The sequence below is a fragment of the Larus michahellis genome, chromosome 12, assembly GCF_964199755.1.
Source record: "Larus michahellis chromosome 12, bLarMic1.1, whole genome shotgun sequence".
In the NCBI taxonomy this organism is placed as follows: domain Eukaryota; kingdom Metazoa; phylum Chordata; class Aves; order Charadriiformes; family Laridae; genus Larus; species Larus michahellis.
Genome location: NC_133907.1, coordinates 16,993,140 through 17,020,913, shown reverse-complemented (window position 1 = coordinate 17,020,913; position 27,774 = coordinate 16,993,140). Strand labels below are relative to the sequence as shown.

Genomic DNA, 27,774 nt, shown 5'->3' with positions numbered 1-27,774 from the left:
TCCCTTCCGGCGGCGGCGTTTTGGCGCGCGGACGGAGCGGCGGGGCTGGGCCCGGCCCGCCATGTCCCGCCCGGAGCCGCCGCCCGCCGAGCCCGGCGCCGCCATCGAGCGGCTCTGCCAGGAGCTCAACCTGGACGCGGCCAGCGCCGCCGAGGCGCTGCGCGACTTCACGGCGCTGCGGGGCACCTACAGCCTGGAGGTGAGGCGGGGCGGCGGCCGCTCGGGCCTGTCAGCGGCGGGCCGGGCCCTGTCAGGGGCGGAGTGGGGCGGCGGGGCGAGGGTTCGGCTGCACCCGCGGCGGCCCACGGCCAGCGCCGTCCCTGTGTGCGCGAGTGCGTGTAAATATCTACCGAGACAGGCGCGGCGGGGCGGGCGGTGCCGGTGCCGGTCCCGGTGCCGCCGCCCCCCACAGCTGACCGTCCCTCGGCCCGTCTGTCCCGGCAGGGCGAGGCGCTGCACTGGCTGGCCTGCGCCCTCTATGTCGCCTGTCGCAAGAGCCTGGTGCCCACCGTTGGGAGCGGCCTGATGGAGGGGAACGGCGTGTCGCTGACCAGGATCCTGCGCTCGGCCAGGCTCAGGTGAGCTGCCCCGCGCTGCTCATGGCCGCGGCTGATCGCGCCGGCTCGGCCGCTGCTCCCCTAACGCTGCGAATTCGGGTACCCGCACCTTTTCTCGCGGCTCCAGGCGCCGCAAAATACGTGTCCCGAGGTAACAGTGTGAAAGCAATAAATCCTCTTTTGTTAGAAGTGGAAATAAGATGCAAATACGTAATTTTCAACTTCAAGCCTTTGAAAAACCACCCCCATCAGACAAAAATTGTTCCACCCACGCCACTTATTCCTTTTTCTTTTTGTAGTTAATTGAAACATAAACAAAGCCTCTGAATGTTCTGTCAGAAATCCAGATAAGGCTCGTGCCTGGCGTGGGATTTGGGCCAGATCTCTCGATGTGCCGCTGGGGGCAATGTCCTACAGCGTCCTGGGAACACAGAGCTGTGTGGTCATGTAAATGTTTAGGTGCTGCAGGGGCTCTCTGGCAGGCAGCTTCACTTGCCGCCGTAGCTCTGACCTGAGATGACAGCACTTGGCAGAGCTGGGGATGCTTCTCCTTCCACTCAGAGACCTGCTCTCGGCTGAGCTGCCAGAGCAGGGGGTTGCCAGTGTAATTACACCTACGGTTAACGGGGTTTTGTGTAGGTAACTTTGACGGGCGTAGACTCTTGTTTGTGGTTTTGTCGCCTCTCCTGCCTCCTCCTTGACACATGCGGAGCTGTTCGATCTCTTTTCTTTCTGCCCTTCCCCTGGCTGGCACAGCTGGGCTGGTGGCCTTTACATAAAACGAGTTGCTGTGCCTGGGCCTTAAAGAGAGTCAAGGAGAAAAACCAAAGTGATAAAAAGCGAAAAGCTTACAACACGTACAATTTGGAAGTCTATCAAAATAAATGGTAAACCTATCAATGAAATTAGTCGTTAAGGAGTAAATACGTTGCATTTTGTCTTTTTAAAAAATTCAGAGGAAGTTAGTTAAGGCTCAAAACCAACTTTTCTTTTTTCTTTTTAAGTTTAATACAGTTTTTTAGCAAAATGAAGAAGTGGATGGACATGTCAAATCTACCACAGGAATTCCGAGAACGGGTGGAGAGGCTGGAGAGAAATTTTGAAGTGTCAACTGTGATTTTCAAAAAGTTTGAACCGATATTTTTGGATATATTTCAAAATCCTTACGAAGAAACTTCTAAACCACAGCGAAGCAGGAAGCAGAGGTATTTTTGAGATTTAATGCGACTTTTCCCTGGAAAGGGCTGTACCCCAAAGAGATTTATGAAAATTAAGACCATTATTTGTGCTCTAGAAGGTTATGTAAAGCGCTGACGTGATAGGGCCTTCATTCTGAAACACTATAAATACAGAAACATCCCTGGTCTTGAGGCGTACAGCTTACGGCAGCAGAGCTTTGCACCCGGTGGCGGTTCGCGCAGTTCACTGTGTAAGGTGCAGAAACTGGGCCGTGGCGAGAATGTCTGTGCGGTGGGGAGAGGTTCGGCGAGATGGATTAACTTGAGATACAGCGAGAGCAGCCCTTAAAACGTGTAGCAGAAATAACTGAAGTAACACGGGGGTATTTTGTCTTGGCAAAGTACTGGCTGAGGGAGCTGGTATCGTGGCAGAATCCCTCCGCTCGAAGCGGCATTACATCCGCAGTGACCTCTGCGTGACTGGATTTCTAACGTGATTGCCAGATGAGTGGTAACGCGCGAATGGAAGAAAGTTACAGCCGATGCGCGCGTTTTTGTGACAGGCTTAGTAACTGGTGGTGTCGTCTTCCAGGCGCGCATAGGACTTCTGCCTTAATTAAAGGAGCTTGTCCGTATTGCCTGCCGACTGTTCGGCCGTCTCTGTGACAGCTTTATAGTGAGAGTTGTAACCCTAATGATGAGGGAGCCGAGCTGGGTCTGTGCGAGGTATTTCTGCCAGCTCAGCCTGTGTCCTCTGGACGCGAGGGTGAGAACTGTGCTGGTAAAATGCTCCAGCGTAGCTCAGCATCTTCAGGTAGAAAGGATAAATCTGCTGCGACAGCCCTTCGCGTAGGGCAGGTGGCTTTGTGGGCATTGCTGCATATTGGGAGAAATTTTGTCGGTATCTTCTGTTAATGTTCCTTCATTGGAGCAGCGTTCGTTAGTGTAACCGCAGCTTTAGCTTCCCTGTGGGCTGTCTTGAATAATGTCTCCTCTGGTCTTCCAGCTCCATGGTTTTGGATAACCTCTACTCCAAACACAATTCAGCAGATGAGCTGTAATGTAAGCTGTGGTTGCGTATTTTGAAGGGATGACTGATGCTTTAGTGAAATATTTGGGAAAAACCATAACTGGAGTTTATATAGCCTGTGGCATCTCGTTGCCTGCAGCTGTGGGAGGATTCTGTTAGAGGTGGGACACCAGCAAAATAGCGTGTGCAGGGTCACAGGCCAAAGGCAGCTGTTAGCCCCAAAAAAGGTCAGAAGGTCAGAGATGCTGTGTAAAATGCTCCATGGAGCGAGGTAGGAGACTGGATTAGTGAAAGCTGAAGTAAGGACACGTAGCTTAGACTGTGCCTTAGTGTGAAATTAAGACAGAGAATGGCTCTGGCGGTTATTTTGGGCAAGGAAACAGAATAAAATTCTTACCGTAAAACAAGCTTCAGCTTCCTGTAACTGAAGACTGACTTCTCCCCCCTTTTCCTCATTGATAGACGGATGCCGTGCGGCGTTAAAGATCTCTTCAACTTCTGCTGGACTCTCTTCGTGTACACTAAGGGTAGGCTTGCTTAACTGTGTGGTTTGTACGTGTTCTGAGTTAACGAACTTCTTTGGTGTTGCTTGATGTGATATGCTGTCTCTTAAAGGTAATTTCCGTATGATTGGAGATGATTTAGTAAATTCCTATCATTTGCTTCTGTGCTGCTTGGACCTGATTTTTGCAAATGCCCTTTTGTGTCCGAATAGAAGAGATTTGCTAAATCCATCGTTTAAAGGTATGGTGGGGACAGATTATTTAAAATCAAACATGCTTTGTTCTCTTGTTTCTTTTTAAATGAAGTTGAAGGTTGGTTGCCTTTTTTTTTTTTTCTCCCCCCACCCCCTCCTTATTCCCAGGCTTGCCAGCGGACTTCCACGCAACAGGGATCAAAGCCTCTGAAGATCCTCCTTGCATCATTGCCACACTATGTGAGCTGCATGACGGGCTTTTAGTAGAAGCAAAAGGAATAAAGGAACACTACTTTAAACCATACATTTCAAAACTATTTGATAGGAAGGTACATCTCCCTGGTTTTAAGAGTGCATGGTGGTGCTCAGGCGAATGTTCTCGAGACCGTTTCAATCCTGCAGGTTCTGTGGAAAAGTGTACTAACAGAGAAACGAACCTGGGCTGGGTCAGGGTTTCTTTGTCTATATTTTAGCAGAAGCAGAATTTACTTTCACTTCTAATGATGTGTGCTGTAAGGTCCCTGTGTTTTGGCTTTTTGTGTCAGTGGAGAGTCTTTGCTTTCCCTTCTTGGCAGTATGAAACCGAATTGTGGACGATAATGTCTTTTCAGGCAAAAAAAGTAGTCTCATTGTGAAATAATTTTATGGGATAACTGTCACGATAGCGTGGGTCCTACTGCTTCTCTTGGAGTTGAGCTTTGGCAGGAAGAGGCTGAGGTTGCAGGTGTACAAATTGTTCTGTCCGGTTCTGATCCTGGAAATTTTTTCCAAGTTGTGTGGAAGTTTCTCTGTAGTCATTTGTCAGGTCAGTCCCTAACCCACCAATGGAATAGATGTTAAATAGCAGTGCTGGGTCTGAAGAGTGAGTTTATCTAGAGCTTGGATAGAATGGGGCTTTGTCCTCCTCTGTTTGTCTTGCCAATGGCATTGTAGTCTGGTCTAGGCAAAAAAAAAAAGTCCAGTTATGCTCCTAAATCTCATTTCTGTTTTGGCTAAAACCATCGTGCCCTCACACTGTTAGAGCTGGAACAGTTTTGATTTTATTATGTAAGATATTTCTGCTTTTCATTCTTAGATCTTAAAAGGAGAATGTCTGTTGGATCTTTGCAATTTTACAGAAAATAAGTAAGTTACAGCTTATGTTCTTCATCATGGGGTTTGGTTTCATTTCTAAGATACAGGCCTTTGAATGCTAAATCTCAGGTTTTCCTGTTCCTTTATCTTACCGTAACTAATGGGGTTTAATTATTTGGCAATCAAAGCTGCTATCTGGCCGAAATGCGTTCTGAATCGGAGACATGTCAGATGTCAGGGGATTAGCTGCAGAGTTTCTTCCTTAATGTCAGGTTTTGTGGTGCTTGCCCTTATTTTCTGGCAACTGTAGCCTTTGAGTAATCTAATGTAAATCAAAACTTTGACTCTGAGTTTCACGGCTGTGGTTCTGTACTCACCTCAAATATTATAGCCGAGCAGGGAAGTCTTTAATTCATTTATCAGTCTCCAGTTGAGTGTAAAATCTGTGAATATAACTCAAAAAAAAAAAAAAAGGGGCAACAATTGCAAAAACACAAAAAAGAGGTGGAGAGTTTCTGTGGGAGGCAAGTACAGTTGTTTCATAAACTTTTTAAATTCACTTCTGAAAGCTAGTTTACATACAAAATATGACAACTGCTTTGTTCTGGATCCCTTAAAGGTTTTTTTTTTGCCTTTTCCAAAAATACCTAGGAATTTGTTTTTGCAAGGTGAGTTTTTAACTTTTGGTTTGCTTTGAGAACTTTGAGCAAAGACTCAATTGTTTTAACAATGTAGCCAACGCTCAACTTTAGATACAAAACCATGTTGCTGTCATCCATTTGAAGCGGTGAACTTCCCTTAGTATTGCTACTGAGAAATGGATAGTATTACTTTCAGTGTGGAATGATACAGTAGCCCCTGTTCTTCTGTGAGTAGCTTGGTGTCTAAAGGAGAGATGGAAGCCTCTCTGTTTATTTGTCCAAACTTTTCATTAAGACGTGGGGAAGGTGAATCTGTGATGCAGTCAAGCTTCCTGTGGCACCGCAGAATCACCTGCATCATGAGTACGTTGTTATGCTCCGTTAATGGACGTGCTTAAGTGGTAGCTCGAATTGCTAAGACGCTTTGCAGGCAAAAGGTATTTTATATAGCATTCACGTGTCCTGAAAAACGTGCGGGAGGATTTATTGAGGCGTGCTGTTTCTGATTTTTATCCGAAAGTTTCATTCTGCTTCCTGAGTTTAAAGCTTTGCAGCCTTTGTGAGATTAAACGCTCCTGTTTTACAGTTGGGTTGGCTGGAATAAAGAAAATGAAAAATTTGCTTGGTGTCTTATGTCAGTGGTGGTTTTAGAAATGGAATCCAGGCGGCTAGGTCTTAAATTTCCCTTCCTCTGTACCACGATGAAAATTATGACTACAAAGTGGCAAAAGAAGGAATCAAATGTGGCTCGTTTAATGCATGCAGTTTAATGCCGTTAATGTGCTCCGTGTATACACGGATTTAACCTGTGGTCAGTTGAGTACTTCCAAACTGGTTTATTTGCAACTGGGGTGGAAGCAAAGCTGTTTTTTGCTTTTCTTACTGAGAGCCAAGCGTTGGTGGTACCTTAGGAAGAAGGGGGGTCCCTGCAGCAGATCGTGGAGGGGCCATGGGAGGTGTGAGTATGAAGGAAGGCAGGGCCGACGGCAGGCAGGGTGCGGGGGTAGGGAAGCCGTATTCACAGGCAGCACTCCCACTGAAAGCTTTGAACGCTTCGAACGCGTGTTGGTTTTGTATCTTAGCTCCACTGGCACCTCTTTTGTTTCATCACCAGTTTAACCTTTGATATAAAACCTGGGCTTCTCTTTCAGCAAAGCACTGAATAAAGAGTATGAAGAGTATGTTCTGACAGTGGGTGACTTTGACGAGAGAGTTTTCCTAGGAGCTGATGCTGAAGAAGAAATTGGCACTCCTCGAAAATTTCCTGCAGACGTGCCAGTAGGGAAAACGACAGCTAGAGCTCATGTGGAGTGTCATCTTCAGCAGCATTTTGAGAAGGTGATTCATTTAACGTGTTGGTCTCACTTGAACTACTGCCTCCAGTCTTTCCATCCTCGTACGCTATTTGAATTACTGAGGTAACTTCGAATTTCTTGAACTACTTCTTGAGAGGAAGATGATGAATGTCATTTGCGGGCTTCAGTGGATGCTGCCTTGCTAAGGAGAAATGGTGACGACGTCTTTCCAGTGGAATTTAGTAAATAACTAAAATTATTTGGTGATGTCGACAGGGCTCCACCTGCTTAGTGCTGCATCCTCCTTTAGATAAGGGGGGGCTCTAGGTCCCCCGGGACAGCATTTCCCAGAGAACGTTTTCCTGTGACCCTCTCCTAGGCAGCTCTGCTGTGTACTCCTTGTGTCACCCAACTAATGCAGACAGGGACTGTGAATGGAACCATATGCTTTCCCTTTCTTGTCCTGTATCTTTCAATATTTGAGTGAGCTTAAAAATTTACAGACTTTAAGATTTAAAGTCTTGTTTTCCTATATTTTGGTTTTTTAAAAAAAAACACCTTTGAGTCGATTTTAGTATGCCTGAAGATTTGTTGTATTTTGATTTGATGGAGTCCTGGGAAAACTTTAACTAATTTTTAGTCATCTCTGAGATCACGGGTTTGATGGCAGCCTTCAGGTAGTGGTGTCATTTTAATCTTTGGAGTGATTTTGCAGGAGGTGCTCCTTCAAAAGTTGTTTTTGAAGCAGTTCTGTTGGCTGACTTTATTACTTTTCTCTGTCTGACAGAAAAGGTCATTTGCACCTTCAACTCCACTGACAGGAAGAAGATACCTACGAGAAAAAGAAGCTGTCATCACTCCTGTTGCTTCGGCAACACAAAGTGTGAGCCGGTTGCAGAACATTGTGGCTGGATTGAAAAATGCACCGAGCGAACAACTTATAACTATTTTTGAGTAAGTACTTCCCGTGCAGCTACTCGCACACAAACGTAAACTCATCTTCTCATGCTTGTGACTGCTTTCTTGCTCACATTTGACCTGTTTTGTTTGGTGCGGAATATTTTTGTCTGTGTTTCTGTATTATTTCTAGTTGAAAGATCTTCTGTTTTCTAGATGGTCTCACCTTCTGGAGAAGGGTAGGTGAACAGACGTGCGCACCCCCCTCTGACTTGTCACCACCGCTGTATTAATGCATCTTCAGTTTTTGCTAATGTTTATTTAGTTGTTTGCTAGAAAGCCAAATACTTTTTTTTTTTTTTAACAAGTGCAGCTCAATTAAAAGATACGGTAACTATGTTGGCAGAGGTTTTGGCGGAGGAGGGAAGCGTTAGAGTCAACAAGTTATAATCTTTGCCTTAAACACTTGGGAAGATAAAGCCAAAAGCAGTCTAAGGGCTCCGTGTTTCTCCTTCATACAACTTCAGGTTGCCTTAATCTAACTTGATAGCATATATATATATATATATATAAGCCTAGCAATGACACTAATTATGGTGGGTGCTGATGTCTTGTATAGCAGCAGCCATGTCTCCTGCTTCTTCAGTTGCTCTGCTGGCCGTTCCCCCCGAGCGTGCTTCAACTTACCTGTTTCCTCCCTGAGCCGTGGTGTCTGTCCTAGGGCAGGTGTCCCAGCAGGAGTTAGAGCATTCCTAGTCGAGAGCCTCTCGCTCAGCCTGTGTAGCTGCTGTATGAGAGTGGGAAGTCATAGTAAGTGACCACTGAACACCCCGCCCAGTCTTTCACGATCACCGTTTCTAGGACAGAGTCCCCGTTAGATAAATCAACCCCTATTTTTGTCTCCTGGATGCATGACTGCGTGCTGGCTGTAGTGAAATGCACATGAAAATGCCGGTGCATCAGCAGATGAGTATAAAGAAAATCGACAAAATAAAAAGATCTTCATAGCTCGTAAAAAGCAATAATTTACTAGTAAATACCTGTAAAACTGTTGGGTGTTTGCCTAACATCCATGCAAATTAAGGCCTTGCTATAATACGGTGTAAGGTATCTAGGTATTTTTTTTATTAGTCAGAGTGGACATTTAGTATTAGCACTTAATTGAAGTGCAAAAGTAGGGTTTTTTAAAACAACCTTCATAAAGGAGTGAAAAATACTACTTTTAATTCTCATCTTTGGAGTTACTTATATTTTGAAAGTTTTTTCTAGCACCTGTTCTTAAAAGTTTACAAATGCTCAGCAAGATGCTTTTCTATTTTGAATCTTTCTTTGATTGTTTTTTTTAAGGACTCTTTGATATTATTTATATTACACAATTAAAACATCGTGTCTGCAGTCTCTAATGAAAAATTTGTTTCTTCAAGTAATAAATCAGTCTATCAAGAGAGATATAAATATTAAAATGGGGAAAAGAATTGGGTAAACCTCTGAGGAGATGTGTTGAGTGCTTTGCTCATCTTAGGTGTGAGTTCAGCAGGCGCTAGGGTATGTGCTGTCTGAGTGGGAGAAATGGCACGAACTGTGTTTTGGACTATGGGTAATATTCTATGCTTTTGAATATTTTCTCTTTCAAATTAAAATTCCTTGGAAACATAGCTTTGAAATTAATTAGAAAGCTTTGTTCAATGAAATCTTAGTTTATTTCAATGCTAGCTTTTCAAAATAGTTTAGCGCCTTAATTTGACCCTAGTCACCAGCCACTGTCCTCTAATACAGAATTGCTGGGAAGTCTGGAGCATTCAGAGGGAGCGTCTCCAGACAGAGAGATTCTCTGTCCCATTTTTATGAGGGTGACTGGGGAGTTCATCAGTTCCTCTCTGCCTTGCTAGTAAATAAGGTATTTTTGGAAAGATGCCGACTCTTTGCTCTGAAAGCTTTCCAGTACTCCCTCAAACCGTGCTGGGTTTGTGTAGTCTCAGGGATGCATTTGGTTGGTTGGTTGCCTGTTGTAGCATCCTTCCTACTGCCTTGCCCCTAGCACATACAATTTTCTCCTGATTGTGCTACTGTAGCTCTTGCGTTCTTCTGCGTTTGTTCCAAAATCTACATAGCCTCTCTTAACTCTGTTAGGAATGGAAAAAAGGAAGCACTATTTCTGTATGTTCTGTGTTTTCCTCTGTTCTCTATGGCAATGCAGGTTATTGCCTCGGGAGGAAAGATCAGTATAACTCGGGTCTCTTCTTTTTATTTGGGTGGTGGGGGGTTTTTTGTTTGGTTTTTTTTGAGTTGTTTTTTTTTTTTTTTTGAAACTGAATATTTATTTATACAAAGGAGGCTTTCTCTTTGTGTTCTACTTCAGGTCTTGTGCACGCAGCCCTATGGAGAGCATTATGAGCAGAGTGAAAGAAATAGGTGAGACGTTCTGTCGCAGCTACACTCAGTCAACAGATGAACAGCCAGGATCTCATATAGGTATGGACGTGAAACGCGTGGGATGTTTTGAAGTATTAAACCAGGGCAAACGAAATGCATGCATATACCGTTGCCGCAGTATTTAATACAGTGGAGCTGGTTTTTACCCAGAACATATCTAAACAGAAAACTGTTGCTGTCAAACAGAACACTATAAAGAATAAAACTTTGTTACAGAGTAAACCCAAAGTTGCCGCTCAAAATGGGGTAACCAAGAGAGCATTGAAACTGTAGCACCTCTTAAGAAAAATTGTAAACTTGTGTTCTTCTCAGACTGAAAATTTAAAAGGAAATGGAATACAAATAGGAAAACTACTGTCACAACTGTCTGCAAAATTACATCACTAGAAATGCTAAAACATTAATATCCTTTAAAACATTTATAGAATTTGGTGCTGTTCTTGTGACTGCTGGATTTCTGAATGTACTTTTTGATTGGCAGATTCTATACTCAGACATATATGCACTATTTTCTTAGAGAAGTACAAGTACTGGTCAATTTAGTCTGAAGACAGTTTGTGCAAATGGCATTTGGCTTCATCTCTGTTGTTTTTAAATTTCAGATTTTGCTGTAAACAGATTAAAACTGGCAGAGATCTTGTACTATAAAATCTTGGAGACTATAGTGGTGCAAGAAACACGAAGACTGCATGGGAAAGATCTAACTGTAAGTAAAGAACTGGCAAAAGAGGAGAACGACTTTTTGTAACCCTCTCTAGGGGGTTCTCTTCAGACGGCTCCAGAGCAGAGCAGCCTGTGTATATTGTTAATATTTAAAAAGGGAAAATATATGGGAGGTCCCTAAATATAGATCTTTCTGCTGTTAAAAATGGTATAATTCTGGCATAACTAACCATCTTAATTTGTGTTGCCTTCTAGAATCACGGCTTTATGGACAGATAACTTTTATTCTCCTCTTTATCTAATTAACAATATCAATACTTCGTTTTAGGCAGCAATGCATTTGCACTGGTTTGTGATTCACAGTAAGAAGGCGAATTCATTTGGCCGTAGTGTGAAAAATGTGATTGTTTTGGCATTGTTACTCTACTTCTAGTCTTTACCATTCTAATATTCCCTTTAAAAAGAGGAGATGGTGGAAAGTAGAGAAAAAGCAGTAGCTATTCTCTCCAGCAACAAGCTAGGTAGTATTAGTGCCACAAAATTCCAACTTCCGTTTCCCAGACCTCGGATCACTGACGTTTTCTGTAATCTCTTCAGGCGCTCTTGGAACAAGATGTCTTTCACCGTTCTCTCATGGCGTGCTGCTTGGAGATCGTGCTTTTCGCATACAGCTCACCTCGTACCTTTCCCTGGATCATTGAAGTTCTCGACCTCAGGCCATTCTATTTTTATAAGGTAAATAAGTACTATCTTAGCACTGGGTCTGTATTAAAATGGCACGTTACAGTCTCAGAGGATTATGCTCTTCCTTCCTAGGTAGTCAAGTGGGAGAAGGACTGACGTTTAATCTGTAATATGCCTATTCTAAATCCTGTCTGTCCTTAAATATATTACCTGGAACGTGTAATGCTGAAGTTGAAGCATTTAAAGCAAGTAAACCATTTTGTAAATGGTACTTAACTGTAACGTGCGCTTGATCAACTTTTATTTCTTAATATATACACACTTTTAGCAGACTAAAGCATTCAAGCATATATTTTGATGATATTCATATTTACTGACTGCAAGCTATAGTCTTGCTTGTTAGTGATAAAATGGCAATAGTATTCTTTGTTGCCTTTGGCTACTACTACTTATCACAGGCTTGTTTTATTTTATATAACAGAGCATAAAATCTCTTTTCCTGGGTATTCTCTATTTTTGCTCTTTTTTGAACCTCATTCCCCCCTGCCTCCCATGTCATTTCTGTTTGACTTGTTTGATCCTTTTATCATCTATATATATGCCTCCTATTTTTACTAGATGCCTAAGAGCTTGCTGCTATCAGTCCTGAATAAATCAGTAGTTCCGTTTAGATGATAGCAACCAAAAAAATTTGAACCCTTTGGGAAGAGTTCTGTTTTTCCTTCTTCCTTCTTTAATCCTCACATGTAGGGCAGGAGCGAAACTGTCAACATCGCTGTGGCTGTTGGTAGCCTATATGTGTCAATAGCAGATGGGCTGGTGCAGATCCAACTTTGTGGAACGGATTTATGTGTGATTTGAATTTTCGTTGCTATTCAATGTACGTTCTCGTGGCAGTCTTAATTGGAAAAAAAAAAATTGCCATCACAAAGACCTCACACAAGAGAGCCAATATTTATTTTCCATTTGTGCCACTTGTAACCATTCTTTGGGTCCTTAGTGCCTGTGGTATAAATAAGTAAATACATCACTAAGTCCATCAGGGAGGTTTTATGGCATTTCTATCTCCGGAGCTTTAGAAAAACAGGCTGAATGTCAGAAATAACATACAGTGGATCTCAAGTTGGAGCACAGGCGTGGAGTATGATATTTCAAGGTCCCTTTCAACTCCTTTTTGTATTTGTATACACTTTGTATTTGTATACATCAAGGGTTCTAACATTTTCTTAAATGAACCTTTAAGCAGTGGTTTTCAACCCTTTTCATTATGGGCTGCTTGTTTGAAAGGAGGGAAAGCTTAAATGCTGGGGTTCTCGTGCACCTGGCCTAAGCGGACATTCCTGCTTCTGTCTCCCTAGATACGCGTGCACGTGCTGGGTGGGCGCTGTGTGTGCTTAGTGCTTTCATTCTGTGCAGTCTTAGCAATGGTGAGAGAGAGCCTTAAAAAAAATCCTGGGAATGGGTTATTCTGCATTGATGGGACATCTGCTGTCCATTTTCAAATCCTGGATTGCCTTTGGGAAGGGGGTTAAAAAAAAAAAAGGGGGGATCAGAAGAGGGTTGGGGAAGATTAAGATGTGAGGAGGAGACTCGAGCATTTTACGTTGAAGAGAAGTTTCAAACAGGACCCTGAAACGCATAATGATTTGGTAGCGTTAAGCATGAGCAATATGGCTTTGCTTTTGTGTGTGTGTCTTGTTACCGTTAGGTAATTGAAGTACTGATTCGGTCTGAGGAAGGACTTTCCAGAGACATGGTGAAGCACCTCAACAGCATTGAGGAACAAATTCTTGAGAGTCTCGCCTGGACTCGGGACTCAGCACTCTGGAATGCCCTCCAAGCCTCAGAAAACAAGGTCCCAACCTGTGAAGAAGTATGTTACCTGTTTTCTTCTTATTAGGAAATTGACGTTCTTTTTTTTTTTTTTACTGCTGTTTTAGCATAGAATGGTTTGAGTTGGAAGGAACCTTAAAGACCATCTCGTTCCAACCCCCCTGCCCTGGGCAGGGACACCTCCCACCAGACCAACCTGCTCAAAGCCCCATTCAGCCTGGCCTCGAACCCCTCCAGGGATGGGGCAGCCACAGCTTCTCTGGGCAACCTGGGCCAGGGGCTCACCACCCTCACAGCAAAGAATTTCTTCCTGATATGCAAAATAAATCTCCCCTCTTTCAGTTTAAAACTGTTCCCCCTTGTCCTATCACTCCCTTCCCTGATCAGGAGTCCCTCCCTCCCCATCTCTCCTGGAGCCCCTTTAAGGGACTGGAAGGGGCTCTAAGGTCTCCCCGGAGCCTTCTCTCCTCCAGGCTGAACCCCCCCAACTCTCCCAGCCTGTCCTCACAGCAGAGGGGCTCCAGCCCTCGGGTCATCTCTGTGGCCTCCTCTGGACCCCCTCCAACAGGTCCATGTCCTTCTGCTGTTGGTGCCCCAGAGCTGGAGGCAGCACTGCAGGGGGTTCTCCCCAGAGCGGAGCAGAGGGGCAGAATCCCGCCCGCCCCCCCCCCCCCCCCCCCGCCGTGCTGCCCACGCTGCTGTGTATGCAGCCCAGGGTGCGCAGGGCTTTCTGGGCTGCAAGCAAACATTGCCAGCTCATGTTGAGCTTCTCATCAACCAACACTCCCAAGTCCTTCTCCTCAGGGCTGCTCTCAATCCATTCTCCACCCAGCCTGGATTTGTGCTTGGGGTTACCCCAATCCACGTGCGGGACCTTGCACTTGGCCTGGTTGGACTTCATAAGGTTCGCATGGGCCCACTTCTTGAACCTGTCCAGGTCCCCCTGGATGGCATCCCTTCCCTCCAGCGTGTCAGCTGCGCCACACAGCTTGGTGTCATTGGCAAACTTGATGAGGGTGCACTCAATCCCACTGTCCACGTCACTGACAAAGACGTTAAACAGCACTGGTCCCAGTACTGACCCTTGAGGAATGCCACTCGTCACTGGTTTCCACTTGGACATTGAGATGTTGACCGCAACCATTTGAGTACGGCCATCTAGCCAGTTCCTTATGCACCGAGTGGTCCATCTGTCAAATCCATATCTCCAATTTAGAGACCAGGATGTTGTGTGGGACAGTCAAATGCTTTGCACAAGTCCAGGAAGATGACATCAGTTGTTCTTCCCTTACCCACCAGTGCTGTAACACCATAGTAGAAGGCCACCAAATTTGTCAGGCACAATTTACCCTTAGTGAAGCCGTGTTGGCTCCCACCACTCACCTCCTTATTTGCCATGTGCCTCAGTTTCCGGGAAGATCTGTTCCACGATCTTCCCGGGCACAGAGGTGAGACTGACCTGTCTGTAGTTTCCCAGGTCTTCCTTTTTTCCCTTTTTAAAAAATGAAATTTTTCTTAATACAGAAAACCATTGAAATCAGACAATTGCTGCAGAAAAACTTGTATTAATAGATTGCCGCAAAGAAGGGAAATCTGTTATCTTACACTGACATTTCTTATTTCTCAGGTAATATTTCCCAGTAATTTTGAAGCAAGCAATGGAGGAAGTGGGCTTGGGCATTTGCCTATGATGCCAATATCGCCTATAATCCACCCTCGAGTAAAAGAGGTTCGGACAGATCTTGGTGGGAGTTTAAGACGGGGTATGTTCAAGGCTTCTGATATGATTTGAATGTGTGAACTTGGGGAGAGGGAGTTTAGACTTTGTAATTGCAAAAAGCAATCTTGAATCTGAATTAAGCATTCAGAACTGTGAAACCTCTTATTTGATCAAGGGAAAGTCTAGATGCATCCAGTCAAACCCTTGCTGTGTCTTAGTGGCAGCAGACATTGGTGCCAATGGTTCAGTTCTGAACTGGAGCAGGTTTTTGCCGATGTTTTGATGCGAGGGTTACCTTACTCTGGGGTGGGCTGTCTGATGGCATGTTGTCCTTTGCTGCTGAGATTTTTCCAGTTTTGTTTTTTTCTTTTTTCCTCAATGAGTTTGACTGGTTTTTAGGCAACTGTTTAAATGGAATGACAGAGGTGCATTTATTTCTCCTTCCTGCAGCAGGGGAGGACAATACTTGGCAGTATTCTTGCCTCTGCAGAACTACTGCCTTGCTCTCTGCACCTCCCTAGGTACCACATGGAACCGTCTCTTGGCAGCGCTGGTGAAGAGGCAGTGGCAGCACTGCTCTTGGTTTTCTGTACTTCCCTCGTTAGGAACTGCTGCTTTTGTTGTATCCCAAACAATAGTCGACAGGTTCTTGCTGGTGCACTGTGGACTGAGTGGTGTTGTGATGTTGTATCCTTTCGCGTTTGTCTGGCAAATTGCATCACAAGACTGTTTTTCAAATACTCATTAGGAAAGAGACGTATAAGCAGTTGCTGTAGATGTTATGGTTAGTTGTTTGCTGGAAGGGAAAGCAACCTGGAGATGGCGTCTTATATATGGGTAGGTCTGCGTGAGACTTTATGTTGTGTATGAGAATCTGGTACCTAATGCTCCTCCTAAATTCAAATGGGAAATGGTGGGGGTTGGAAATGTTTATTTGCCCCTGGTACCAAGAAAATCATCCTGGTAGAGTTAGAAGCAAGGTCTCCAATCAGTCATACCTGGCTAGTTATCCAGAAGATTTCTGCTTCATGGGAAATAGGAAACTGCTGTCACTGGTGTCCTCACAAGTGGCTAGTAGATGTCAGCAGAAATGCAGAAAGCCAGGGGAACAAATCTGTTACGTTAGTATCGTGTACTTCAGTCTTATGCGGCAGCAAATGTTTGAAAGCAACAGAAAAGCCCGAGAGGAACCGGGGATGGATGAGGGTTGGTTTGACTAACCCTCAGAACAACCCTTCTGACTGGGGTTAGTTTAGGGAGAGTTTAAAAGCCAGAATGTACGGAAGACAGCATATCCAGGTGTTACCTGAAATAAAAGCCCTTGAAACCAAAAGTAGTTTAGAGAGGAGATATCGCTTTATTTGACGTCGGGTGCTAGGGCGAAAACCCCCAAATCTAGCACACCTTACCGAGGATATTGACCCATTATTTATACACAAAAGAGTCTCAGAATTCTGCCTGGCTAATCCGTAACTCCACCTAGGCTTACATACTCATTAGGATGACCAAATAGCCTTTTTGCCCGTGTGTATCAAATTTTGCTGTGTTGGCAAAACACTTCTGCGCAAGCGTGAGTGTCTCAGTGGTCGTTTGGGTAAAGAGACCCTTCCTCACATTATCCTTTTAAGGTATTGAGTCATCTCACGACAGTAAAAGTTTGTTGTAAGTTTGCCAACTTCTTGAAGATAATAAGGATGTTCTCTGAAGTAGCCATAACTCTGTCCTAATTGGTATAGGAGTACCTACTTGACGTATAGCAGAACCTTGAAGTGATTAACTGCTACTTGTTATTCCATCCTTGGTGATTAACAACTACTGGTTGTCTCCTCGCTGTCACTCTGTAACATCAGCTCAGTGAATACCTATTTCTACGCAGTAAGAAGGTCAGTAATTAGCTATTTTCTCACACAGTAAGAAGGTTAATAAGAAACAATCATTTTAGAAACAAAGCAGAGGCCTGTCTTTGGTAAAACAGGGAATGTGGCCAGCGGTCCTGTAGAGGAACGTGGTTAGAGGAATAGCACTTGCAAATATTACTGATCTGCTAAACAGACTGGAGTAAGGATCTGTAAAATCCTTGCTGGTATCGCTTAGGAACCATGAACTGTGAGATTAATTCTTTGCTAGAAGTGATTTCCTGTGCTCCGGTTTTGTAGTTTGAAGGTTAGCCTTTTCCCCTAAGGAAGAGATTCCTATTAAGATTCTATTAAGGATTAAGATCTATTAAGATCCTATTAAGCTACTCAGCTTAAGGTTGCTTTTTTTCTTCCGCTTTGCGTACTAGACATGCAGCCATTGTCGCCAATCTCTGTTCACGAGCGCTACAGTTCTCCTACAGCTGGAAGTGCCAAGAGGAGGCTCTTTGGAGATGACAGCCCCAAAGAAATGCAAATGGAAAAAATTTTAACTGAAGGAACTAAGTTGACAATCGCTCCAGCATCAAGCGTCGCTGCTGAAAATGTGTCGGTTTCTCCCGGCCAAACAGTACTGACCATGACAACAGCTACAGTACCGGGAAAAACGGGGCAGAAGGTTACTATCCCGCTACATGGTATGAATTCTTCCCATTTTTCTGCTCTACTAGATGATTTGCTTGCTCTTAAGATTTGCTTAGACCAATCATGCATCTTGAACATGTATCGCTTTATCAAAAAAAAAAAAAAAAAAAAAAAAAACCAAACTTAAGTTTATACTGACACCTCCTTCCGTGGAGATGTCTGATATCTGACCAGCATCCTGAGGATTTCTCCTTGCGAGCAAAGCTGTGGGGTTCTCGCTTCTTCCAGGTACACCTCACCACAGACTAAGCGATGCTTTGGTTCTCGGCTCCAGTAATGTTTTACTACTGTTTGTCTTAACTGTGGTCTGCTTTAATATTAAAAGGCTCTGAAATTTCTGGATAAGCGCTACGTATAAACATTAGCAAAATAGCGGAGGATTTTTTTGTTTTGTTGAAGTTGAGCGATGCTCGAATATTTCTGAAAATGATACATGACAAATGAGTTTTATAGCCTTCTTTAATTTAAAAATTGGGCCTATAAATAAAGGTGAAAAGAAAAAACTCCACTTTTCATGTCTAAGGATATTTTCAGCAATAGAATTTGTCTACGGAGAAAACTAACGAGGATTGTATATCACGTGCTGTCAGGTTTGCAGACTACTACAAAAAAAGAAAAGAAAGGCAATGCCCACCTCCCCCAAGAGAGTGGAACGCTGACTACAGAAATTGTGTTTTCTTGTAAACTTTGTACTTTCAGATAGTTTTAGACATTATCGTTTACGTTTGTGTTCTTTTAAGCATTACCAGAAATGTAACTTTTAATCACTTCTGAAGACTCTGAGGGACAAAGAGTCTTTTTAGTATCTAGTAGAGGGGGTGAGATGTCTGTAGTATGGAGCGTTTGTGATGGAGTTCTGATTTGCAGTTTAACTCTGCAGCATGAGGAGAGCAAACGGTTCATTTCTGGGTGTGTGTACCATCTCCAGGTATTGCAAATGAAATGGGTGGGATCACGCTGATACCCATTTCGATGAATTTGGGTCAGCCATGTAAGATGGAGGCTCAGGCTCCCTGCCACCCTCAGGTGAATCAAGCACAAGAAGCGCCTCTGGCATCAGCGAACAAACCAAAGAAAACGGGATCCTTGGCCCTGTTCTACAGAAAGGTAAGTGTCTTTGTTAGGAAGTCGTGCTCTACTTCTCTTCGTGGCCATGCTGAGACTTGCCTCCTAGTGCAGTTTTCATTACCTTTTGGTCTTGACGTACCTTTCTTTTGGCGTGAGCAGTTCTTATATACCCGGGAGGAGAAGGGAAAAGATGTCAAACGTTGCAGAGAATCCAGTTTTCTTCCTTCCCCTCCCCATGAGATGTTTCATGTTTTTTTTTCTTTTAATTAGCAGCTTCTGTAAATAACTACCAAAGAAATATTGGTAGGTTTTACTTCCCTTGTTTCTTTTTACCACCTCCCACGTTTGCGAGGGTTAGACGTGTCAGAAATCAGATTATTCTCCTGTGTCGCGCTCGTTCAGAACTGCACTGATTCCGATCCTGCATCTGGAGATTCTCATTTGCAGTTCTCTGAGGGCTGCCCAGTAGTGCTGATCTTGCTGGTATGGGGCCTCAGATAGCAGTTACGAGTAACACGCGATCTAAAAGCTTCTACAAAGAAGGGACTTCTTGAAATAACAAAGGACTTAAGGGGCAAGGTAAGAATTGAGAGCGCTTCAGAGAAACTTCAGATTACTTATTTCTAGTTGCTTTGACTTCTAATGTGGAGCATGTCAGGGGTCTTTGGAGGAGGCAGGGTAACTTTGGCATATATTCTTTGGAGGCGTTTAGGCAAATTAATCTCTCAAAAATATTAGAAAGTTCTTTTTGCTGTTGTTTTTTTACTAGAGAAGTTGTTTTCAGAGGTTTTCACCTTTTGTGGTAGCTGTATTGTAAACCTAGAGAATTCTGCATTGAACAACTTTTAAGGTAAATCTTAATACAGGAACTAATTTCTGGAAACACTTGTGAGCCACCTCCCGCGTGTGAATGTTGGTAGTGACAGTGTGTGTGTGTCTCTGAGAATCGATTAAGAATTGATTAGCCAGCTGCCAGGCTTGAACTCGGGCTGCATTTTTGGAAGTTTTACTCTCAAGCTGGGGAATACTTCAGCTGTAACCATGTATTTGACAAACCATGTTGAGGACAACATATTCCTCTTAGTTATAAAGGGGAACTAAAATCTTCACTTAAATTTGTCTTTAAATTTTTACCTTCTATTTACGGGGATTATCATACTCAAAAATTATAGTTTTTCCCTACTTCCCTTTCTTATTGCCGTTTGGTAGAGCAAATCAAATGAACTCGTTCTGCTTTCCAACATAAAGAATGGACATAATTGCTGTCCACAAAGTGAGAACTCCTGAAATAAATGGAAGAAGGCTAGTGTTGCACTTGATAGTTATTTCAGGTTTTGAGACGGATTTTTTGGTAATCAAAAAGAAAAAAAAAAATCCATCATCTTGCTAATCTAAGATTATACTTAATCATAATTAAAGTATGTGCCTTCTTTATGCTTGTTGGAAGTGCTCTCTTATAGTGAGTGAGTGATGGGTATAGAAGCTATAGTCGTAATGTTTTTAAGCGGATTTCCTATAAGCATGAGAGATCCAACATCTGAACAGAGTTGACAATTTAGTCTTTGAAGACATTGTCTTGGGCAGAGGGGGGAGATTTTGCAGAAATGAACTGTTCAAATGTACAACAGCTCTGCTTTGAGGACTTGCATTTTTGCAGACTAGGTCAAGCTTGTTTGGCTTGACTCTTTACTGTCTGTCTCTTTTCTTCCAGGTTTATCATCTGGCAAGCGTGCGCTTGCGTGATTTGTGCTTAAAATTGGATGTTTCCAATGACTTGCGCAGGAAGATATGGACATGCTTTGAATTCACATTGGTTCACTGTGCTGATCTAATGAAGGACAGACATTTGGACCAGCTCCTCCTTTGTGCCTTTTATATCATGGCGAAGGTAACGTATAGTTTTAAGAAATTCAGGGAATCTTATATCAATGTAAATTGTGTTCACAGTTTACAATTTGATTGCTTTATTCATGTTATGTTACTGGAGGGAAGGGAAGAGTCTTTCCAAGAAGTGGATGAAGTCACAGTATATTATTTTTTTTTTCCCCTTGTTTTTCATAATCTTAAAAGTCCCCATCAACCAGCCAGCTGGTTAGGAGAGGATTTTTCTTTTCCGGAGCGCAATTGCAGTGAACACTGGTCAGCATAGACAAAGCAGTGTGTGGTCTTATTGTCCCATATTTGTGTTTTCTTTCTTGTTCATCATCTTCATGATCTGTGTAATATTAACTAAAAATGCCATTCCAGTTACAAAATTATGCAGGTGCAAATATCTGCAGGAGCTCACAACCTTACGTGTGGATGGGAAGTTTCTATTCCACAAAAATCCGTAGCTTTGGAAGGTTCGGGCTGAGGAATTGAGCTGGCTGCCTGTTACCTGTACTTCTTAGTGGAAAGAGACCTGGGAGTCCTGGTGGACAACAGGATGACCATGAGCCACCAATGTGCCCTTGTGGCCAAGAAGGCCAATGGCATCCTGGGGTGCATCAAGAAGAGTGTGGCCAGCAGGTGGGGGGAGGTCATCCTCCCCCTCTGCTCTGCCCTGGGGAGGCCGCCTCTGGAGTGCTGGGTCCAGTTCTGGGCTCCCCGGTTCAAGAAGGACAGGGAACTGCTGGAGAGGGGACAGCAAAGGGCTACCAAGATGATGAGGGGACTCTCTTATGAGGAAAGGCTGAGGGATTTGGGTCTCTTCAGTGTGGAAAAAAGATGGCTGAGGGGGTCCTTATCAACACTTATAAATACTGAAAGGGTGGGTGTCGGGAGGATGGGGCCAGGCTCTTCTCAGTGGTGCCCAGCAACAGGACAAGGGGTAACGGGCACAAACTTGGACATAGGCAGTTCCACCTAAACATGAGGAGGAACTTCTTTGCTGTGAGGGTGGCAGAGCCCTGGCACAGGCTGCCCAGAGAGGTGGTGGAGTCTCCGTCTCTGGAGACGTTCAGAACCCGCCTGGACGCGTTCCTGTGCCACCTGCTCTGGGTGACCCTGCTCTGGCAGGGGGTTGGACTGGGTGATCTCCAGAGGTCCCTTCCAACCCTATGATTCTATGATTCTGAAACTGGAATATTGGTTTGACCCAAACTTGAGACCTGATGGTTACAGTGGTCATCAAATGTGGTTCAGATGGAAATTCAGGAAAGTGAAGCTAAGCCAGGCCCCTCTAAAACACTGGGGATGGATTACCTGGTCTTGAGGAAGACAAATTAAGAGGAGCACTATCTGTGGAGGAAAACTGATGTTCAGACTGTGACTACCTGTGCTTTTGATAGCTGTAGCATAGCTTAGGCTCATTTGACATCGATACCAATAGCTGTAGAAAAGCAAAACCATTGAATAGTCAGCGCTGTCCCCAGCGCAGGGTGAGACCTGACAACATGGCTAGAGACCTTGATACATTCTCTCCTGGCTCCTACTACAAAAATTGTTGCTCATCTGCTATTAAAATTACAGATGCATGGCTGAAAAACAAAGTCTTTTAATGAACGAGCTATTTTCAAGTACAAAAGGCGGCTGAAATTGCATGTGTGTATATTTCTGCCCAGTGTTTTGTTTAGGATTTCCTCACTCTCTGGTTAGAAAAGTTAAGGGGTCCAGTTTTCAAATTTACAAATACATTTTTGACTTGGTATTTCCCTCCTTTAATTTTTAGTGTTGCTAGAAGAAAAGTCGGAAAAGGAGTAATTCCTAAGCATTGTAAGCAACAAAAGGCTTTAGTAGCTAAGAAACAAGGAACGCCTGAAAAAGAAAAATGCTTGGGTTTTCATATTCTCATCACCAGAAGTAACTTTTTAAAATCAGCTCTTCATAGTAAAATACTCACTGAAAAGCTGTATAGATGGAGGCTAATTGAATAGACCGGACCTGAGCAGCCCGACCGTGCTGCTTGCACTTGGTCTTCAACAGCCTTTTCTTTTCCAGGTAACCAAAGAGGAAAGAACTTTTCAGGACATAATGAAAAGTTACAGAAATCAGCCACAAGCCAACAGCCATGTGAGTAAATGGTATTGCCTTTCCTTTTCATAAATCTCAGATAGAGGGCGGCTTTTCAAATGTTTATGCTCATAAAGGAAAAGTCAAATCCTCCTCAGTGTTATGTTCATTCTTCTTCACGTGAATTTCATCTGCTCTTCTGACTTCCGTGTTTTCCTTGACGAGAGGGTTTTTCCCTGGTGTCCTGTAGGTGTACAGGAGTGTCTTGTTGAGAAGCATTTCTGCCGATGTCCTGTTGGACAAAACTGCAAACCAAGACGTGGAGATGACAGAAGGTAGGTACAGCAAAGCAAGCTGCTGTTTTTTAAAAAGGTACTTGTGGGCTTTTAAAGAACTGAACCGACCGGTAATAAGAAGTGAAGCCAGTTTTAAAGTGTTAAATATATTAAAGAAAAATAAATGTACTGTTGAAAAATAAACCATCTTGTCAGTAGCCCTCCTGTATGTTAGATATGGAAAATACGCTTACTATGTGGAAAAAAAAATGTTTCCTTTTGTTTCCTTAAATTTGGTTGCTTGAGGTTGAAGTGTTTCCTCAGTGTGTCAGTGATACTGTAGTTCTTGGACAGCAATACAGGTTAATAAAGAAAGGTGAACAGTACCTGGAATATTAGGACAGGCTTTTTTCTTAATTTCACCTATCCTTAAGGCCTAAATAGGGAGAATTTGTTTCAGAAAATAGAAGTGGTGGCTCTCTAAGACTACCATTTTCTTATATTCAGGTTTCTTTTAAATAGTTGAGGTTTTCTGTGCTCTGGATTAGAGGAGAAAAGGGTAGTAGTTGAGAAAACAGGCATGGCACAGTCTTCATGCTTTTTAGCGATGTGTCGGGAAACTGAGAGATCACAAGCCCATCTGTGAACCTATGAGAGAGCAGATGTGCAGCCAGGATGCACGCAGAAATGTAGAATACTGTTCCGTATGGTAAACTGCCACTGTGGTGGGATTCAACTGCCTGAACAAGTACTAGAGCCGTTTTTAAAATGCCTTTTGAGGATTCTTCTGGGGACCAGGAAAGTGCTGGTCTCCTGTAGGTTCAGCGTCCTGTCTAGCAGCTCTGCAATTCTTGGATGTTGTAGAGCATCTGAAGTGGCAGTGGGCTATGGTGGTTTGTCAGACAAATGAGCTTGGCTACAAAGTTCTTCAGTTGCTTTTCCCGCCAGACTTTTTCTTCAGGTAATAGACTTGTGTCCCCTTAATCTAGCATTAACTCCTGCTCTTTTGACACCAGCTTACAGGAATGTGTGCTTGTGTTGTGCCACAAGGCAGACGCGCTAAGGAGTTCCACTTACGGGTATCAGCTGAAGCTTTCGATGTCTGTCTCATACTGCACTGATTGCAAGAGGCTTTATTCTGTGTTGCCCTGTTCTGCTTGGCAGTAAGCAGTACAGAGGATGAAACATAAAAGGTTGTATTGGGTAGCGGTCCCGCTTAATTAGGGGAGAGAACATGTATTTGCTGTGTGGCTGCAGCTCTTTCCCCTGGACAGCCTTTTCGTAATACGCCTGAACAAACGGCTTCCTTGCTGGCAGACAGGAGTTGAGCACAAAGCTATTCTTTGCCAGATGATCACTAGAAACTTTCACAGAAGCTAAAAGCTGGGAGCTGTCAGACTGCTTAAAACTTAGTTTTAAGAGCAACAAATGGCTTTGTACCACTCCCCAAAATAAGCATGGGGAAAGGAGTCAATTATGCTACTTCTTTTTTTTTTTTTTTGCTACAGCTGTTTCCAAGTTTGGAATAAGGATTTCTGTTGGCCTTTTTAGCCGTAATCCACTAGCTTGCTAGCAGTGACTTGTAGCTTCTCCTAATGCTCATAACCACCTACAGCACAGCCTGCTCCCGTCTGAAGCACGTCGCTTGAATTCAACTCATTAACTAGTCAATTTGTGGATGAGTTCTTGTCAACTGAATATTGGAAGTTTGAATCTGAAGCACCCACTTTGCTGATAGTATGTTTCTGAAATCTGAAGCTCTCTCTTATTGTTAGACTCGTCTGTGAAAACTGACGGTTCCTCGGGGCGATCCGCAGCAGAGAACTCCAGTGAGTCGGGAACAGAGGAGAGAGGAGATCTTATTAAATTTTACAATGCAGTCTATGTAGGAAGAGTAAAATCGTTTGCACTGAAGTACGACATCACAAACCAGGATCACGTAGTAAGTAAAGTATTTTGGAACTTTGCTTTATCTAATAATCTGAAAGAGTCGTTTTTTTTCTGACAGTTAAACACACATCAATAATCCTGTTATTCACCCGGTGTGCTTACAGAAGTCAAATAGTTGTAGGTAATGATGACAGGACTTCCTTTAACAGCCTTTCAAGAGGACAAATGCAGCTGCAGTTCAGTTTACAACCCCAATTTCAGCTTATATCGATGCAACACCCATTTGCTCAAATGCCTGCGAAGCATCTGTGTAATGCACCTGGAAAATAAATTTGTTCTGTTGTTTGGTGGATACCTGATCTGTTGTTTAACTATTACAGGAGAAAGTATTCTGAAGAAGGCCTGGGAGTGTATTAATCTTTCCTTCTGTTCCTGCTCTTAAATATCTTCTGCTTCAGCTTCTATCCACATTTGTCCTCTCTTGCAGATGGAAGCCCCTCCCTTGTCTCCGTTCCCCAACATCAAGCAGCAGCCAGCGTCTCCTCGGCGGATCTCTCAGCAGCACTCTGTTTACATTTCGCCTCACAAGAACGGTGCCTGCTTGACCCCTCGAACTGCACTGCTCTATAAGTTCAATGGGAGCCCTTCCAAGGTAGAAGGCAAAAAGGTTGAAAGGGGTCAATTTGAGAGGGGGTTAACTAAGCTCCTGGTTGGGGCGTGTGAGGTTTCATTGAGTTAGGTTCTCGGTTTGTGGTGAAGGGTAGAGTTCTTCATGTAGAATCTGTCGCTCGTTCAACAAAGAGGTTTGGAACAACGTTTTGTTCTCAGATAACCGAAAACCACAGCAAGTTTGAAATGGAGTTGTAGTAACTCATGATTTTTTTTTATCTTGATCGCAGAGTTTGAAGGACATCAACAACATGATAAAACAAGGTGAACACAGGAGTAAGAAACGAGCAATAACAATTGATAGTGACACTGAATCCCCTACGAAGCGACTCTGCCAGGAAAATGATGACGTTCTACTTAAACGTCTCCAGGATGTTGTCAGTGAAAGAGCAAATCATTAAAACTGCCGGTTCTCTGTGGGATCTAAAAGCTCTGGAGTTGGATACAGCTGTTGTGCTATTTATTTCTTGCTTTTGTATAGAGACAACTGCCAAGTTTCTTTAACATTGAACGTTTACCTGAATTCCCCAGGATGCAAAACGGGAGGGTCAAGTAGTAAACGCCAGAGAAGGAGAGGTGGTGATGATCTTCATTCCCAAAGGCCGTGCTGAGCTATAAGTTACTCTGTCTGAGCTGTTTTAGCAAATGAGTGATCTATAGAAAGCCATAATGGATGTTCTCCAGCCTAATGTAGAGCATCATGAGTTCTGAGTGTAACTCAGCTTCTGGTATTACTGGTTTTATTTTTGGAATAAGAACAATAAGGAAATGAGTGAAGTCAGTGAAGTTTCCTCAAACGTTTGGTATTTGGGGAAGAAATTTTAAAAGTGCCTTATTTTAAAAGAATGTGGAATTTTATGCATGTAGTGAAGTAACTGGAGTGGAGAACAAATTGATCGTTTAGCCTCAGGAAGAGCTGGGCGGTTTTGAACTGTATGATTTGGGCTGTGCTCCATCTCCTGCCAGAACTTCAGGAACGGTGTTATGTTGCCATGTGGATCAGACAGATTTTTGCAGTAACAAAGGCAATAATCAAAAAGTACAAATAGCAGAGATTTAAACTGGACACTGACATCTGATAAAGCACTGAGAGACGGTTCAGTGAGTCTGAATTACCTTTCTCTCGAGCCAGCGGATGCTGCCACGGGAGCTGCTCCTTTCCCCTTGGAAGCAGGACACCAGCCCTGCTGCAGAAGCTGTTCCTGCATGTTGCAGCTTACCCATGAAAAATTACAAGCTGGTTACAGTTGAAAACCAGCCGGCGCTTTGGCCATCTTACAGCGGTTCAGATGCACAAATTCATTTAACAAATCATATCTCTTCATTTTATTTTTTCTTGAAGATCTTTAGCCTCTTGTGTAGTATCTACACTGAATGTAAGCCCATCAGATGAGGCATGTTTGTATATATGGGGGTTTTATAGCTATTAACAGCTTGGATTCATTGGAAATGTGTGAATTCCAGCATCCAATTCTTGTAACAAAGCTTTTAATGCTGAGGGATTTGGTAGGGTTTATTTTACCAAAATAGAGAAAAGTCAAGGTTTATCCATTACTGTAAATCAGTAGCTTGATCTTATTTCATAATTGCATTTAACATTAGAGCCATAGAGAAACATCTCAGCACTGTATCTTCAGTTTATGTGTGTATTGCACCGGAAAAAAAAATTGAACGATTACATAGGACGTGTTTAAGGAGCTCTGTTCACTTCATTGTTTGGTTTGTTTAGTGTAAGCCGCAGGATCTGCGGTACCGCGGTTCCAGGGAAGAAGAGTGATGATTCCAGGCACTCTCAGCTAATGAATCAGGCCAGCAATGATGGAGGAAAAAAGTATTTCAACGTGTTTGTGTGCAGGGGCACTACTCAGCAGTGAGTAGAAAGTTTCTAAACTCTGTAATTCATTTTTGAATTTTTAACTAAAGTATTGGGTTTGTTTTTTTTTTTACTTTACAAAAAAGGTGCTTATTTCTGAAAGGTTTGACCGTAGAGAGCTGCAGTGTGAGGAAATGGCCACGCAGTGGACTAGGTTTCATGTAGATTTTCCTGTTCTTTTAATCTTATTCAATTTTTGATATTTGTCTTCCAATCTTGAGATAAAAAGTATAAGAGAGACAACCTTTCTGTCTTGGTCTGCTCATCAGTGCTGTTATGGCTACAACCGTTCAATGGATGTACTCCAGGCCCTGCAAGCCCCCCGTGTTGTGGGGGAAATGGGGAATCTTGATCTAGCGTTCGGCAGAGCCTGCTTTATTTGCCTGGAGGAGGATTGTAGCCTTTCTGGATGCGAAAGGTACCATCAGGCTCAGCAGCATAACTCTGTCAGCGATACTGTATGATGAGTTTAGTTGATGCGGTTTTAATTCAACATCATGTGCAGATCCCTCCTCGCGTATCTGCTCACGACACTGCGACTGTGTTCTCTGAAACTGTAGCAAGCTGGTGCTAAAATCCTGATTAGTTGTCATTAAGTTTAGTGAGGTTTTTTCACTAGAAAAATGAATGTACTACAACTGGATGCAGTTTGGGTTTTTTCACCTTTTTAGGTGGTGATAGAAAAAATTTGTTTGGACTTGTTGAACATCTAAACCAACAGCTTATATGAAAATTTTGTAACGGTTTCAAAGTGCCTTCATGTGTAAATATGTATTTTATAATAAACAATTTAAAAGTATTTTAACCAG

General features: G+C 43.3%; 1 protein-coding gene across 5 annotated transcripts; it reads left to right on the top strand.

Moving 5' to 3' along the window:
• Positions 1–7: 7 nt before the first annotated feature.
• RBL1 (RB transcriptional corepressor like 1) lies at positions 8–27,774 on the top strand. 5 transcript variants are annotated; one of them, XM_074604866.1, is made up of 22 exons: positions 8–199; positions 445–578; positions 1,562–1,762; positions 3,228–3,292; positions 3,381–3,509; positions 3,631–3,791; positions 4,538–4,587; positions 6,329–6,515; positions 7,260–7,426; positions 9,729–9,841; positions 10,405–10,508; positions 11,063–11,200; positions 12,858–13,022; positions 14,610–14,745; positions 16,987–17,253; positions 18,189–18,367; positions 20,040–20,216; positions 22,247–22,318; positions 22,509–22,593; positions 24,309–24,475; positions 24,911–25,075; positions 25,323–27,774. In XM_074604866.1, the coding sequence occupies exons 1-22, from the start codon at positions 62–64 to the stop codon at positions 25,491–25,493; spliced, it is 3,171 nt and encodes a 1,056-aa protein (XP_074460967.1). In that variant the 5' UTR covers positions 8–61; the 3' UTR covers positions 25,494–27,774. The 5 variants fall into 5 exon arrangements, with proteins under 5 accessions (XP_074460967.1, XP_074460969.1, XP_074460970.1 ...); XM_074604871.1 differs by lacking the exon at positions 4,538–4,587 and having other exon boundaries at positions 28–199; XM_074604868.1 differs by lacking the exons at positions 24,911–25,075; positions 25,323–27,774 and having other exon boundaries at positions 23,398–24,430.